The sequence below is a fragment of the Lepisosteus platostomus genome, chromosome 8 (assembly GCF_059453375.1).
Source record: "Lepisosteus platostomus isolate fLepPlt1 chromosome 8, fLepPlt1.hap1, whole genome shotgun sequence".
Classification (NCBI taxonomy): domain Eukaryota; kingdom Metazoa; phylum Chordata; class Actinopteri; order Semionotiformes; family Lepisosteidae; genus Lepisosteus; species Lepisosteus platostomus.
In genome coordinates this window covers 50115381-50131271 of record NC_142618.1, presented here as the reverse complement: position 1 = coordinate 50131271, position 15891 = coordinate 50115381, and the positions used below count along the sequence as shown (strand labels likewise).

The following is a 15891-nucleotide window of genomic DNA, read 5'->3' as shown; positions in this document are numbered from 1 at the left end:
TTTGGATATATATAATTACATGAACTAAAATGTATTTGTTTAATGTATGATAGATTAATAGATTTTGTTTACAGATTATCACAACATTTATGGTCTGCTAGAACACAGAATATATTATTGTTGAAGAAGCGAGGAAAGTTTTTTTTATAAATGTCTTGATCTGAAACTGTAAAAATATGACAATACAAATATTTATTTCAACTAATGTTAAGGGTCAGTTCTGTTCATTGTGTTCTTAAAAACAGAACCCTGTACAACCCTGCAAATAAGGTTTTACTAAAACTCATTTTTAAAAGTTAACGTGCTATGTTATTGCACCTGGATTCTTCTGATACAAACTGCCATGACATTTTGAAACATCCTGTACATTCCATTTGTTATTGGGAGTTGATTCTAGTTTAATTGGTTTTTGGGTTTTGTTTATCTGAGTAAAACATAAGTGTAATTACCATTCTTGGATTAAGGTGCTATGAATCTACAGCCTTTACTAAAGGACCATTCTAGCACTATTCTGGTCCAAAGGGTTCAAATCTACCATAGGCTGCACTAAAGCGTTCCAAATTTTAATTAACAAAAAACATTTCAAAGACTTTAACATCTGGGTTGTTTAAGACTTCATTGTAGAAAGGCAAAATGATATACGTACATGTATTTTTAGGCAATAATTAAATAACTGCTTACAATCCGAGAAGCCTATAGGATTCATAAAGTTTTTTTTCCATCCAATATTGAAAGTGTTGCTCATGTTCAAACACAGACTGGAAACGTTATTCTAGAAAGGTAGTGTGACAAGAAAAACTTGCATTTGTATAAAATAATTGGGTTCCTGTGTTAACAAAGATGATGGTCAGAGCCAATAGAATTCTTATGACCTGCAGCACTGGTTGAATTAAAATTGTTCAGATTTCATCAACAAAAAGTTGATAAAACTTGCCCCTAGTGATGACATTGGCATACTTGGCACCAGAGCTCTGACACTGTCAGGAGGTCACTTTTGTTTTTACAAAAATTCTTATATGTTGCACACTTTTTGTATGCACTCACTTACACCCAGTTTCTTATACTCTTCAGTTTAACTCTTCAATGAGCACCATGTACTAGAGCATTCACATTTATTCCCAAACTCTTCACTTTTTACTTAATCAGCAAGTACTGATTAATTCAACTCAATTAACGCCATGTCATCAAAGTCTCACTCCTCACTTCACTTTTACACAATATGACACTAGAGCATTTTCTTGGCTTGACCAACCTGTTCTCAGCCTTCTCTTCAAAAAATACTGAATAACTTTTACAATCACAAATTTTCATGGCTGATCCTGTTTGGCCATGGCTGCCTGATCACTATTTCTATTTTTTGTTGTTTCCAACCTTGATGTGTATTATGTTTGCAAGCACACCACTATCATCTGATAGTGTCATTCATACTAAGATAGCCACAGGACCTCCATTGTTCTCAAAACTCAGACTACCTCTGCCCTGAAAACTTCTGCATTGACTGAAATGAAACATGTCAGATTTCATTTACTCCACACTTTGGAACATATTTGGCTTATTCACTATCATTACTTTCCCCATAACTGTATCTGCACGAAAACACACCTAACACATATTAAGGTAGTATATCAATTTAATCAAATCAAATTAAATATTCTGCCCTGATTAAGACATTTAAAACTCTGAGCTCCCAAATCCTGGAAAAACCTTCAAAGTAGAAGCATGGTCAAAAATGTAAGATTACAGTTATATACCGTTTGGGCACCCCTGATCAAATTGCGTGTTTCACACAATCTCAAAGTAAAAAGAAGTTAACACAACCTCTGCAGGATACAAACTTTAGCATGATATATTTCTACACATTTTAATACAAAATTACAATTTATTTGCTGAATTTAACAGATGAAAAAAATAGTAAATGTGGCATGTGATCCAGTTGATACTGATATTGGACAGACCAATAAGTTCATGCAGAGAGACAACGATCTTTATGCTTCTGTACTGGAATTACTTGTCCCAGAAAATCCGTTTAATCACATGATGTAACAGTGTTGGAGTGTGCAGACCACGTGAAGATTATTTGTTTAGTCTGTTCATCTACATTATAAGCAAATACAGAAATATTCAACATTATCAATAGCACCCCAACTAAATAAATACATTTTTCAGACACATGCATTTAGAAATCTTTGTGTGACTGCACCAAATGTAATGAAATACTGTACTGTACATCTGATAGCATAATGAAAGAAAATGTATCAATCAATATTCCAAAACTACATAAAAATAAGATAAATATTTTACATATTAAACTTATTTCTGATATCTAAAATTAACATAATATATATCAATAACTTATTTTTGTTTATTTTAACTTATTGTTTATTTTAAGAGAGTATTACATAAACAGGTAATTTTTTTTAACTTTGTAGAAAAGCAACCAGTTGTCTTCAGATTTATTGACTTTTTAAAAAAAGCAGGGCTGGAATGGACCTTTGAGAAATACTAGACAGTAAGTAAAATGCTGCTAATGTGTTATTTTCCATCTGTCTGCTTGTATTTTTTACACTGTGCTTGCTACCACTGCACCAGAAACTAAAGAGGTCAAATGATTAATGCCCCGTTGCAGACAATGCAGTGACTGGAAAAGAAGGAATAGAAGAATCATCTAAAGAACAATAACATACTTAACAAAACTAAGCTCTCATTTTCAGCCGCAGTCTCACAAATCTCAGGTACAGGCACACTCATTCAGCTCTGTTTTATGAGCATGTCAATGAATAAGTCAATAAAAGCCCTACTGTATATCTCTCTAAACCTTTCAACTGTTCTAAATACAACAGACAGCAGTGTACTGCTACATGTGATACTAGATAGTTACAATGCCACCCACTAACTATATCTCATTTAAATTAAAACTACTGAATGTTACTAATGAGAGTAAGTAAGCTGTGAGTAAAGAGTGGCCAAAATACCTCTTGTGTAGTACCTGGCCCTTGTGTATACACAACCTTGGCTTCCAAATGTATTTATCTGCTTCACTTTTGATCATTCTTTGTTAGTCGCTTTGAGCTGCCATGAAGCCGTACTACAGTAAAATGCGATAGAACAGATTACGCGGTTTCAGTTTACTCAAGATTGGCCATTTTGTGACTTGTGTATACTGTCCTTTTTTGAACATTCTTCACTTTGCAGAAGCCCTCAGGGTCTTCCAGTCTGAATGATTTTCTCTTGTGAATTTGCCTTCAGTTAGAAATACAAATTTTCTAGCGAACCAAGTTCAAGTGATAGGTGCACATGGAAGGAGTATAATGATGCTGTTAAAAACATTAGGAAACCTCTTCAACCATTGCGGTAACTAATTCAGAAAGTAAATCTTCTTTCCATTTAACAATTGGGTTTTACACTTGTGTACTTCAAAATAGTGTTGTGCTGGTTTGGCTTTTTAACATAGAAATTCTGTTTTTTGACTAAATGTATTCGCTAACTCACTCCTTTAACTTCATTACTTGTGCCAAATATATTCATGGTTTCTCGACCAATGTCCAAAAAAATATTTAGTCCATCTGCCAAAAAAACGATGGCCATCTTCCATAGGTCATCTTCAGATGCCTATTACACAAATACAATTAAATTTCTTTTAGCATAAATAATGGAAAATAGCTGAATATGAACAAAGGTTATGCAGCTGTTTAGTATATTACTGCATATTTAATTATTATTTTTATGAGCAAGAAAAAAATTGTGAGGAAGAAAACACTAATGTATCAGTATCTGAATCCTAAAACCCAGTGCAATAGTACATTGATATTTGAAGCTATCTGTTGAAGAGATGTATTTCAGAGTAAGGTTTCACAATAAATGAACTTTACATTTAAGCGGATGCCTAATGCCCCAAAGCTCCTTAAGAGTTCATTGTACTTAAATCTCCCCTAATCCTCCTTTTTGGAGCTTCTTTACGTTAACTGAATCAGTATGAGCCGGAACATGAAGAGAAAAGGTAGAGATTACTACAGCTTTAAAAGCCCATATTGAACAGAAATACAAAAAATATTGTGAAATTCTTAAATACAAAAAGTGGAAGCTAAATTATCTACATTTCTAAACTACGTATTTTTTATTTTAAATGTTTTAGAATATACCATATATCTCTGAACACTGATATTTTTAGGCATAAAATAGTAATTCATGGCTGGACTTAAGAAGAGACACCATTTTATTTTATATGTAATTTTTACATATATCAGTGAACCTTTCAAATCAAATTTAACAGCAGGTGTTTTTGCATTGTTTTTGCATTGTGAATATATTGATAGATGCATCCTCTATTTTGAGAATTTCTGCCATATTTGTTCAGCAACCAGCAGTTCTTCCATAATGATACTACGTGAAGTAAATGATCAATCCAAAACATCAACTCATGCATTTTCTGTCAGAATAAAAGCAAATTAAGAAAATGTTCTTCTTATCATACATATTACATATAAAGCATGACCTTACTATGCCATTCTATGCCAAGGTACTGGGCGGTTTTAAAATACAATTTTCAGGATTTTTAGCACTATCTGTTAACCAGATATTATTGTGTACATTTCTTTTTTACATAAACACCTCTTTTAAAATATAAAAGGGATTTAGCTGAATATGTTGATTCATCTAAGCAAGGAAAGGACATGATGTTTCATGATATTTACATAATATGAAGCACGTTAAGTACTTTTCAAATTACACAGTACAATCTTCGAATAAAAGAGTAGAATTCAATGTTCAGTTTTGGTATGTTCAAAAGATGAAGAAAATTAAAGATTGGAGGAATTTGGTTGAGAAAGCTTCGTCAGTTAGATTAACTGACCCATTTTATTTTGATTTGAGGAGAATATAAATAATAATGACAAGATTCATACTCTACAAATTTACTGACATAGCCCCAATGACTACTTTAAGATTAGTTTAAATGTAAGGACCTTTAAAATAAGTGTATGTACTTTATTTTGAACCTGTTACAGTGACATAATCCCCCAGTAACTGAGACTACTTTTGCATTTCACTGTTTAGTGAATGACAGTACTGAATGTGGTTTTATATCCTCAGGTGACTGTGACTACAGCTGGGCAGCTACAGTATGCACCCACCACATAAGGCAAAGTGTCTTATGTGTGTGGAATGAACTGTGCAGTCATGTTGTTGAATGTGATTCCCTGGAAAACTAACATGCTCACAATCCAGTGAGTAAGACTTCTATGCTCTTATGGGAACTTGTGCAGTACTGATTTTCAGTGCTGGAAGAATCAGTTTTAAAGTATAAAAATCCAAGCTGAAGTTGCAGGAAAAGAAGAAAAAAAAAACAGAAAAAGAAACTATGAACTAAAATGCAGCAGATTAGCTGTTCTGTTAGTTTTAGACCTTTAGTTCATCTGCTGTTATCATTAGGTTACTAATTGTCACTATCAGGTGTGGTGAGTGTAAAGGTATATGACAGGAGTATCATAATGGGACCAAAATATGGGTACTGGACCACCACAAGTCACAGATTGACTTTCTGAACTTCTGCACAGAAAAATCAAATACATATATAAATTAGATCTCTCTTACCTTTGGAGTCTGACCCTCCTAATTTCTTCAGAATGTCATAGCATTCTACCTCTTCTCTCTGTATTTCCACAAAAAAGCGACATTCTGGGTGGATTCCATTGACCTTACAAAAAGTAAACCAGAATAATTTATCAGTTGCTGGTTGACTGATCAACATCATTATGATTCAAATTTTATTTTTTTATCAGACATTACATTATAGATGAATGAGACATACAGTAAAACTGAAATGCTGGATTGCAAAACACTTCAGATTTGTATTGGCAAGACATATCTTGCTTTCCTTTCTGACTGATGATAACTATTGAATCAAAATCATGATCTCTTAGTGAGGGACCTACTGCAATGAAGCATTTAATCAATTGTCTTCTCCTTCAAAAGTCCAAGGTTATGCATGCAAAACCTTGTTTCTTTTGGGTAAAAGACAACCATTGAGCCATGAGAGAATAACTTGAAGCATAAGACAGCACGACTTTTAAGACAAGGGCCACCTTGTCAGATGTCAGAGAGACTTCAACAACCCTGGCAATGGAGGGTGAAATCCTTATATACTGACGGATGCTGCCATATGTCATAGACATTTGGGAAGCAAAGAAAGGGCAAAGTAAAGCGCTGGCAGACAATTACTCAACAGAGACACTGTCAATGTTGCCATGTTATACTCAAGTTGTAGTATGTACTTTTATCATGGACTAACACTTGCCTTGCTCTAGGAGATCACGAAAAACAGTTGCAGAATAACCAGCGTGGGGTATAAGACAGGGTCATGTTTGCTGGCCAGAATCAACTTTTGAAACACTTTCCACTTGGAGACCTTGTCAAAGAAACCCTACTGCTCTCTATAGAGGAGGTGACAGACTGTGACAGACCTCTTGCCAATTGGCACACCCGTTCTGGGGCCAAAGCTACAGTTTAAACTGGTTGAGGTCCAGGTGTCACTGGGCACCCCCTGCTGAGATGACTAGATTCTGTCTCTGCAGAACTTGCCCTTGTGTGCTTGACTTGGCTTGCTCGGCTTGCCCTTGCGCTTGTTCTAGTAGGAATGAATGAACCGTAGAGGGCATGCACACAGTTACAGGAGTAACAGAGAAGTGTTCTTCTAAGATGGAAAAATTACATCTGATCTATGCCTGGCTAAAAGCAAAAGAGGAAGTGACGTTGGTTAGGGAATATATTTATGAAGAAAGCAAGGGCAGTAACACCATGCCCAGTGCATCATCCTGGCAGTTCTGGCTGACCAGATCACCCGAGGGCAATCTATCATGATGAGTTGTAAAGAAATTCACCACATCTTATTCCCAATTTGGTGATCCACTTCCCCTGCCCTGACCTGAATATTTGAATTGTCTGGTTAAAGGGAGGCCTTTACTGCCACTTCTCTATCCTTGGCCACCATTATTAGTTTACCTACTTTATTTGCATACATAAGTATAGCCACCATGTTCAAAACTAGTACAGAGGCGACCTACTGAGCTGCTCTACACAGTTGCTCCTAAAGCATCAATGTATAATCAGATCTTACTACTTTTGAACAAAAAGAATCAGAAAAGAGCCTCTAGAAAAGTTGGTGCTACACATTTGACGCATTGTTTTCATGCTATCAGAGAAATCTGTGGTAGTGTATTCCCAGTTTATTTAACGGACTGGTGCAGTTGCTCTGTGGCTAAGGATCTGCGCCTGTGGCTGGAAGGTTGCCGGTTCGTATCCTGCGGCTGGGAGAGGAATCCTACTCTATTTGGCAAGGCCCTTAACCCCAACTGCTCCGGGGGGCCGTATAAATGGCTGACCCTGTGCTCTGACCCCAAGCTTCTCTCCCTGTCTGTGTGTCTCATGGAGAGCAAGTTGAGGTATTTGAAAAGACAAATTCCTAATACAAGAAATTGTATATGGCCAATAAAGTGATCTAAAAAAAAATCTTGTACTGTGCATTTTGTTTATTCCAGTTATGTTTTTAGAAAGATTCGGGACCTGTTCTAAAACTGCATACATTTTTCCCCATGTAATCGGACAGGTGTCAAGAGTTAAACTAAATTCATGCATGTTTTTTTAGGTTATCTTTGTCAACAACTGTCAAAGAAAGGGCAATATAGCCTAACACTACAATTCATAATTCAAAAATATTAAGAGATTATAAGCATATTGGTAGGGAGAAAAGAAACCTTTATCTAACAATGCCAAGTAGATTTGGGGCAGTGCTCCAGTAGAGGAAAAACATTTTCCCCTTGTAACAAGAGGCACTCCCCTTTACTTCACGGTAGAAGGTCATTCTGCTTGAACTGTTAATTATTTCAAGGAAGCTTCACTTCAAATGGAGAATCTACATACTGATGATTGCTCAATGCTTTCCTCCAGCACACCCCAATGCCATTTCCTACACTGAAACAGAAAGATGGAAGGCAATTAGTTCACCTTTGCTCCCAAACAAATAGACGTTGTCACTTTAACTACAAACATGGGCTCCCAGACTACATGTTAGTCTTATCAGCATATAGAAAACATGATTTACTACCCAACACATTTGTGAACATGAGTTATTCTGAATCAATTTAATCTCCATATTTATTATATACTGTAGAGGATTTTATATACAGTAATAGGGGCTCATATTACATATGTACTGTTGGTTACATGCACACGTAAATAATCCACAAAGAAATTTAAGTATAAAATACGCTGAGACGAAAACACAATTCCCAATTACGAAAGACAAGTACAGTACAGAAACTATGCCACTTTGGAAAAATACTGAAACTGCAGGGAAAACAATCAACGTTTTCTAAACCCTCCTTTTTACTTGAGGTGAAATTTGATATTTCCTTTTCAGAGAGTGGGTGGTAATTGGGAATCCCTTGTAATGTGGCTTATGCTGCGATTTAACATGCTGGCACTGGTAAGCATACAGTACTGTACATGTGATATAATAAGTAATAATAAGTAAACAGAAAGCATATGGGGGATTCCCATGCATATAGGAGACACTGGCCTGTGAATGAAGCAACTGGCCAAACCATGTTGTAGTTGATAAGGCCTCTTGATGTTGACACACCTATAGCCTTACGGTATAATTGCTAGAAACATCCATTCTCATTCCACTGGGATTCACAGCAGAACCCACACACCTCCAAGGACACAGCGCAATGTAGACTTACAACCATCAAAGCATTGCTACTATTATAAGAGGTCAAGTAGGCTTTGCAGAGTGTTTGATGCTTTTATTTCAAAGCATTCAAAACAAATGAACAGGTCACATGAGTGGCTGTGGCTTATGTATTTGTCACAAGCTAAATTAATAGTTTCTTCGGAACAAAAGAAAGAATGTGTGCTTGTTTGTACTGTATGTATCTATGTATGTGTTAGAATAAAGGGAGCTTTTTATGCACCTACGGTAATTGAGAATTACTGGAAAGTATTATTACTTCATTTAAGACACCTATCTCACATGTTTTATTAATATGTTATTATGTTTTCCTAACAATCTGATTAATATTTATGAAATATTCATAACTAGCATGTTTATATATTGAAATGCATTATTAATGCAACAAATGAGTAATGGAACTAATCACATTTGTTGCATTTTAATACCTCTCAGAATATAAAGTATTACTAAATTTTTGCTTGTACAATGGTATGTCAGTATGTCAGTACAGTGGTATGTCAGTGTTACAAATTTTAAAAGTCAGTTTTCCTGTATTCTAATTAGATTTATCTAATTATTTTGTTTTTTGTGTACTCAATTACAACCCTAAAGTTACCCATAAATACAGATGTATGTTAAAATTATAGTAAGCAAAACATTTCCATTTTATAGTAGTTTGTTTGCTGTTCCATTTTAAACATGCTGAATAGTAGTACTTCAGCTTAAATGCTGCAGTTACAATATGTCCCTTGAGTCACTTTTACAGCCTCACAGAACTCTATTTCAAACTTAGTGCTGAGGAAGATACTCTTTTTATACTGTTAATCCCATCAAGGGACACTTGCAAACCGAGAAATCCGTGTGAATAGTGCTCAGTTCAGATCATCTCACCGAAGCCAATTCATTATAACAAGAAGAAAAACGGCTTCTTAGTGGTCCTTATCCAAAATCATCAACTCAGCTTGGCAGGGACTCAACCCAAGAAATCAATGTATCTCATACTGCATCAGACAATCAGCGAAGTAAGACCATTTACAGACATATTGTCCAATTTATTTGTGCATGTTTGTTCAGTTTGGGTGGTCTGTACAAACTGTTTCAGATCTCTGTATAAACTGTGGCCACTGATACCAGCCCATCACTTTTCACTGAGCCTAGTTGCTATTTTTTCCACTTTATGGACAGAGCTCAATAAAACAACAGTCAAACCTTAATTCCATAATGTGGTTTTAGACATGAATAGATTTTACCCTATTTACAGTGATCTCCTGCTAAGTGCATTTTAACAACAAGCAAAGAGACTGCAAACCATTTAGATTCACTGTTTCTGTCTAGCAGATGGGGCTTTCACCTTATAGAATAGTGCAATGTTCTGGGGCTTGCAGTATATCAGAAAAATGCACGGTAATTCTCTAGAGAATTCATATTGATTCATAACTTAAAAAATAAAATGCTTGGGTAATTTAGCAGACTTCTTTGATTTTTACATTAACTACATATCATTTCATTTCCTATTTTGATAGAAAATGACATTCAGTGTTTATTCCTACCACGGCACTTGACTTTAAATAACAATGAATCAATTAACAAGTGAGATTAATTTCCTAGGACTTCTCTTCCTTCCTAATGCTTGACAAAACCAACACCCCAGATACCAATTTCAGTTTTTTAACAATCCTTAGATGTAATTGAAGTTGGTTAATTTTTAAACAAAATGCTTATCCACATACTGTATAATAATTAGTATGTTATATAACAATATATACTGTAATTATTAATTATGGTTATATAGTGTTCTAATTCCCAAACGATTTCAACTGTGCTGTAGTAGGAGGGGACCCACTTCATTCATCACTGAAGTGCACCACCCAGCTAGATGACACATTAGGATATCTGCATTATTATTGCTCGCAAAGTTTAAATATAGGCATTTCCAAATAACATGCAATTTATATCATCATAAGAGCTGTGTGGACTTGTTAAAAAAAAACGTTGATTTGTTTTCTCAATGCTAATTACACCTTACAAAGGCAGGTAACTATGGTAAAAAAATGTTGGCAGCACTACATACTGTGTAAAGTGTCTGCCTCAGTTCTTATCAGGTTTTTTGGTCACTTGGCCACATACAGGAGTTTTTTTAAGTCCATTCACCAGGCAACCTAGGTAAACTTGACTTGATGTACAGTAACTGCCTCTACCTGTATCCTCATATGCCCAGGATGGATCATCTAAACAAAAGGTATTGGGTCTGGATTAATCACAATGATCCAATGGTCCACATGGGTCTCCAAAGTACATTACCAATAATTGTGGCTTATTTCTGTATTAGGTCCGGGGTACAAAGGCACAGTCTTCTGGACATTCAAGTGGTGACCTGCTACTGTAGGTCCTCTGGTGATTAACTTGAAACTCCAAGATTTTTGGCTGGGTACTTGTTTTATGTGCCACCTCCCATCTTCAAGCACCACCCAGATCATTTCTCTTATGATATAAAACGAATGCCAGCTCTTGGCAAAAGATGGAAAAAACTTTAAGAACAAATTTAATTGCATTACGACAAACTCTCTCCTAAGCACATTAATAAGGTATGGGATGGAAAGTTTGAGACAGTCCTTTGGAAAAGTACATAAAGAGAGAGTTTGCACTTCGTTATCAATTCAGTTTCTCAAATTTTAATAAATAAAAAAGCGCTTACAAATATGGCTTGTTTTCTTTGTTATTGGATGTGTATCATGCATCCTACTCCTGAGCAAGGGATAAAGAAATTAATTTTGGTTACTGCATACTCCGTTTTCAGCAAAGCTTAGAGGCAATCCATTATCTAAACCTTGTGAGCCTATAAGCAACAAACTGTTTTAGAATTCATTAAGCGTGGTAAACAAATTCAGCTCTTTATAATCAGGAAACAAATGGTACCATCCAGTTAAATTATGAATCAACAAGGGAAAGATGAATAAAGAATAAAGGAATCAAACCACATTATTTTTCTCCATATACGTAGCATCTTGATTTCTTTGAAAAGTAATCATTTGTAAAAGTAATCATGTACTTACTTTGATTACAAGTAAAAGAGTTTAACAGAATGTCCATTCATGCAAGTTACTTAAAAATCACAATATATTAGCAGTGCAGTTGTAAAGTAACTCGACTGAAGCTAAACTGAACTAATATTTCTCAATATTTTCATACATAAGAAAAGATGTGTGTATTTGTAATACCTGTTGTTTGTAAAACCAATGAGGAACACAATGCAATTTGAAGAATACCATACCTGTAAATACAACTGTCATCGTCATCTTGCTATGTTTATATTTGACTACTTCTTCTATGTTTATTTTTAGCAGAGGAAGATTGCTCTGATCTGAGCACAGTGCTGATAAATCTGGTAGAGATCATCATATGTCCCAATCAGCTCAGATATTTGCATAATAAGTCCTGCTTCTAGAAGTAAGGAAGGTATGTTTAAAAAATCCTTATTTAGGAAAGACTGCAGCAGGCTGCTAGTAACCCTCAGCCCACACAGCTTTTACTAGATTTTCTAAAAAGCAATGGGAAAAAAAGGCTACATGCTCGAAATAAAACTCAGTTCAAAGATTTCCTCACACTCTTCATTCTACTCATCGGGGAAATTAATCTTAGGAAACCCACTAAGATTACTGAAAAGACTGGACATAATATATACAGTATTACAGTATTTCAGTCAAGAAACAGCCCGGGCAAGTAGTGTATGACTGTCCTTGTTGTTATTGGGTTTGTATGCTCCTTGCCCAGAGATCCAGCCAAATTTACCAGAATGTGACCAATTCCTGGGTCAAGAGATAATAAGAAAAAATACTAGACAAAATCATTCTTAGTAAAGAAACTGACAGCTACTTGGAGTTCATTTAAAAATACCCTGTATTTATTTCTCAGCGTGACAGGGTAGGAGGCCTGAAGGCATGAATTTACAGTTGTTTGTGATCGTAGTGACAGTTACTGGAAACAAGATTATTATTGGTACATCTCAGTCGATTCAACAATTTTCAAACCTGAAGAACCTTTATCAGCATATGTAAACCCCAATGAACACTGCAGCTTTCAAAGTATTATTGCATACAACTACAAATATGCACAGTAATGTTGCTACAGATGTGCAAAATATTGTTGCCTTTTATGGGTTAATCCCTACACTCTTGCAGTGCCTCCAAACATATCAATTTCTTTATCATTGCATTTAAAGACAAAGTTGCATTTGTTACGGATTAAGGTAATGTGGTATGGCATTAGTGATACAATTTGTATTTATGTAGCTCAATAACGAATATGCAAACAACTGTATCAAATATCTGTTACATATACAGTTCTGTATTTTGCTTACAAGTCTTGTCTGTATCTACAGTACAGTAGATGATATCGTGCCTGCATATGCTCACAGCTTCTGTGACTAATACCGCCACAGAAAAAGTTTCATGGAAAAGGTTCATGTAATATTTAAGAAAATAAAAAGGACTACAAATTCCAAACATTAGATCTCAACTGTATTGTTTTTGTCTGAACCATTGACATTATGCAACCATACTTAGCATATCTTATTGATGATAAGCAGCCGTTAACAGCAAAACATGTCTTAATTGTTATACAAGTACTTATTTTTTTAATTGCAATTTAGACATGATCTTATTATGTAGTGTCTATGGGCAGTAGCCTAGTACATTTTCCTTTTTAGTAACAAGCAGTGATACAAACCCTTGTAGCTACAACACTTTCAAACAAAACTAAACCAAATGAAAGACTGGGAAATCTACGAAAAGAGGCAAATCTATCAAACTTTCAAATGCTTCAGTAGCAAGGTCTATCAACTGGTTACATATCACAATACATGCGTGCACACAGTATGTGTGGTAAATTTTCCATTGCGTAGAAAATAAAAGAGTTGTCTTTGAAGGCACTTTTTCTGTCCAAACCAACTAAGTGAATATATTCTGCACAGTATACAGTACGCTACAGTATTGTACAGAAGCCTTAGACATCTTGAACAAAATCAGGAGATTGAAAGTATTACTGAAAGATTGAGATTGAAAGTTACTTTATAGGCATTCAGATTTACTCAAAGGCTAAGCTAGTGTTTGTTACTACTATAGCAATTATTGACTGTTATTGATAATTAGATTAGTTTGGATGAAAAGAAACCAAGCTTGTTATTTAGACATCTCTAATTCACATTGATGGTAATCATGAGAAGCCAATATGAAGTACATCCATTACGTTTCCATTGAAATCGAATGGACTCATGTCAGGTCTTCCTTGACATTATCAAAATGTTTCTCTCTACACATCCATAAACCTAAAATACTGCTACTTTTCGTCGTAGAAGTAAATATTTAACAGCACTTCCTGCTTAACTTAATCCGAAATAGCTAATATTTCGGTAGAGTATCACCACAGAATTACAGTATGTCTACAGTATAAATCTATACTCACACTTCTAAAAAGTTTTCTTTAATATTTATTAAGCCCTCTGTAATATGCCCACATAATATATAATACAAACCACTTCTACAAACCACTATGGCTTTCCAAGAAACAGAAAGATGAAGAATTAGACAGACTTCAGTTTTGTACTTCTACTTAAAAATCACAATTCTGTCAGCGAATTGCTGTTTTACTGAAGGTATATACAGTACATTCGTGCATAGTAATAATGATAACGTTTATCGTTGCATGTCAATAAAAAATAAAGTTCATGCATAACATATAAAAGAACAACAAAAATAAAGATTACTTACAAAAGACAGGCACCTAAATGTTAAGAAAATTATAATAAGGGTATTTCTCATCATAATTGCTCTGTCAGCTTTCCAAAATGCGAGTACTCCGTTCAGAACTCATCGGGTTCGCTTTCATAGAATCGGGAAGTGTTACAATGAGTAGCTGTTTCCTCTTCAGTGGTCAAGCACATCGATTTATATATATAAAAAAATACACACATATATTTTTATAACTCCCAATGAAAGAAAGCAACCAAACTCCGCTCACTGTCCCAGTTGCAAAATATGTGTTATTTCAGCAGCGGAGTCTGAAGCTGTCAAAAAAAAGACGATCAAACAGAACGCGATTCCCTGCTTTGATTCGCTCACTTCTTCTGTCCCTTCTGGAGAAGACAGGCTATCCACAGCCCTGACAGTGATCGAGTATGTTACTTTAGTCAGAAAAGGGAAAAGCACTGAGCTATGACTTTTATAAGCAGCAAATCACAACTTCCCCCCGGCACTTTAACCGTTCCTTCACTGTCAGAGGTTACCCTCACACAACTAGCACCCCCCGCAGAGGAAAGCGTATTACTCGATAACTTTAGTATAGTAAGCGCATAAACTCAGCAAGGGGAATGTCAAATGGTTTTAAATTAACGTAAAAATGATCAAAACCAGTCCGAAAGAATTCAAAACGAACAGACAGTCTGACAATGTGCTTTCAAGATAATATAATTATTTTTATTTTCTTTAAAATGAATATATTAACTATATACTGTACAAATCAGTGTTAGATTTATTTTGGCACGGATATTTTTTAAGTTAACCCCTTCAATCCAGTTAATATATTTTCAAACCACGTTTAAAAAACACTTTATCTAAATATATGGGAAAACATGTACAGAACACAAAAGAGGATAAATGGAAATGAAATCCACAACACACTACGTTGTCGAAACCAGGACTTGCCTGTTGGTGCGCCAGGAGATAAACAGGACTCGTAGTAAATTGTGAAAGTAACTGAATGGGTCTGCGGAGTATGGTCACATACTGTACTGTAAAATGGCAAGTGCTTTAGGGCAATGTGTGTAATCAGTGCGAAAGATTGGCGTTCCCGAAATAGCATGCATAATGTTGGATATTAATTAATGTTGCTTCTAATTATAAAAACACGCAAACTTAATATACGCATATCTGCAGCACCGTAAATTGTCTAGAAATTAAGATTGTGAAATAAAGAAAAAAACTCTCATATGTTAAGCTTTACACCATGATCTCCATTACATACAACATAGGGTTTGCAATACACAGGAAGACTGTGCCATCACTAAAAGTTAGAACAAATATTTTGCCGACCTTACTACAGATGCCTGGTATTACTCAAGGGAGGATAATGACATACAGTACCTTTTTTATAAAAAAATAAATGTATTA

At 35.1% G+C, this 15891-nt stretch overlaps 1 protein-coding gene across 1 annotated transcript in view; it reads right to left on the bottom strand.

Moving 5' to 3' along the window:
* The window catches only part of vipr2 (vasoactive intestinal peptide receptor 2), a 64091-nt gene extending 49068 nt beyond the window's left edge, over nt 1-15023 (bottom strand). Inside the window, exons 1-2 of the mRNA XM_088643825.1 lie at nt 14494-15023; nt 5590-5692 (exon numbers count right to left, since the gene is read on the bottom strand). Of these exons, the coding sequence (XP_088499951.1) occupies nt 5590-5692; nt 14494-14547 (157 nt within the window). The 5' untranslated portion in view covers nt 14548-15023. The remainder of the gene's footprint in view (nt 1-5589; nt 5693-14493) is intronic.
* Between the last annotated feature and the right edge of the window lie 868 nt (nt 15024-15891).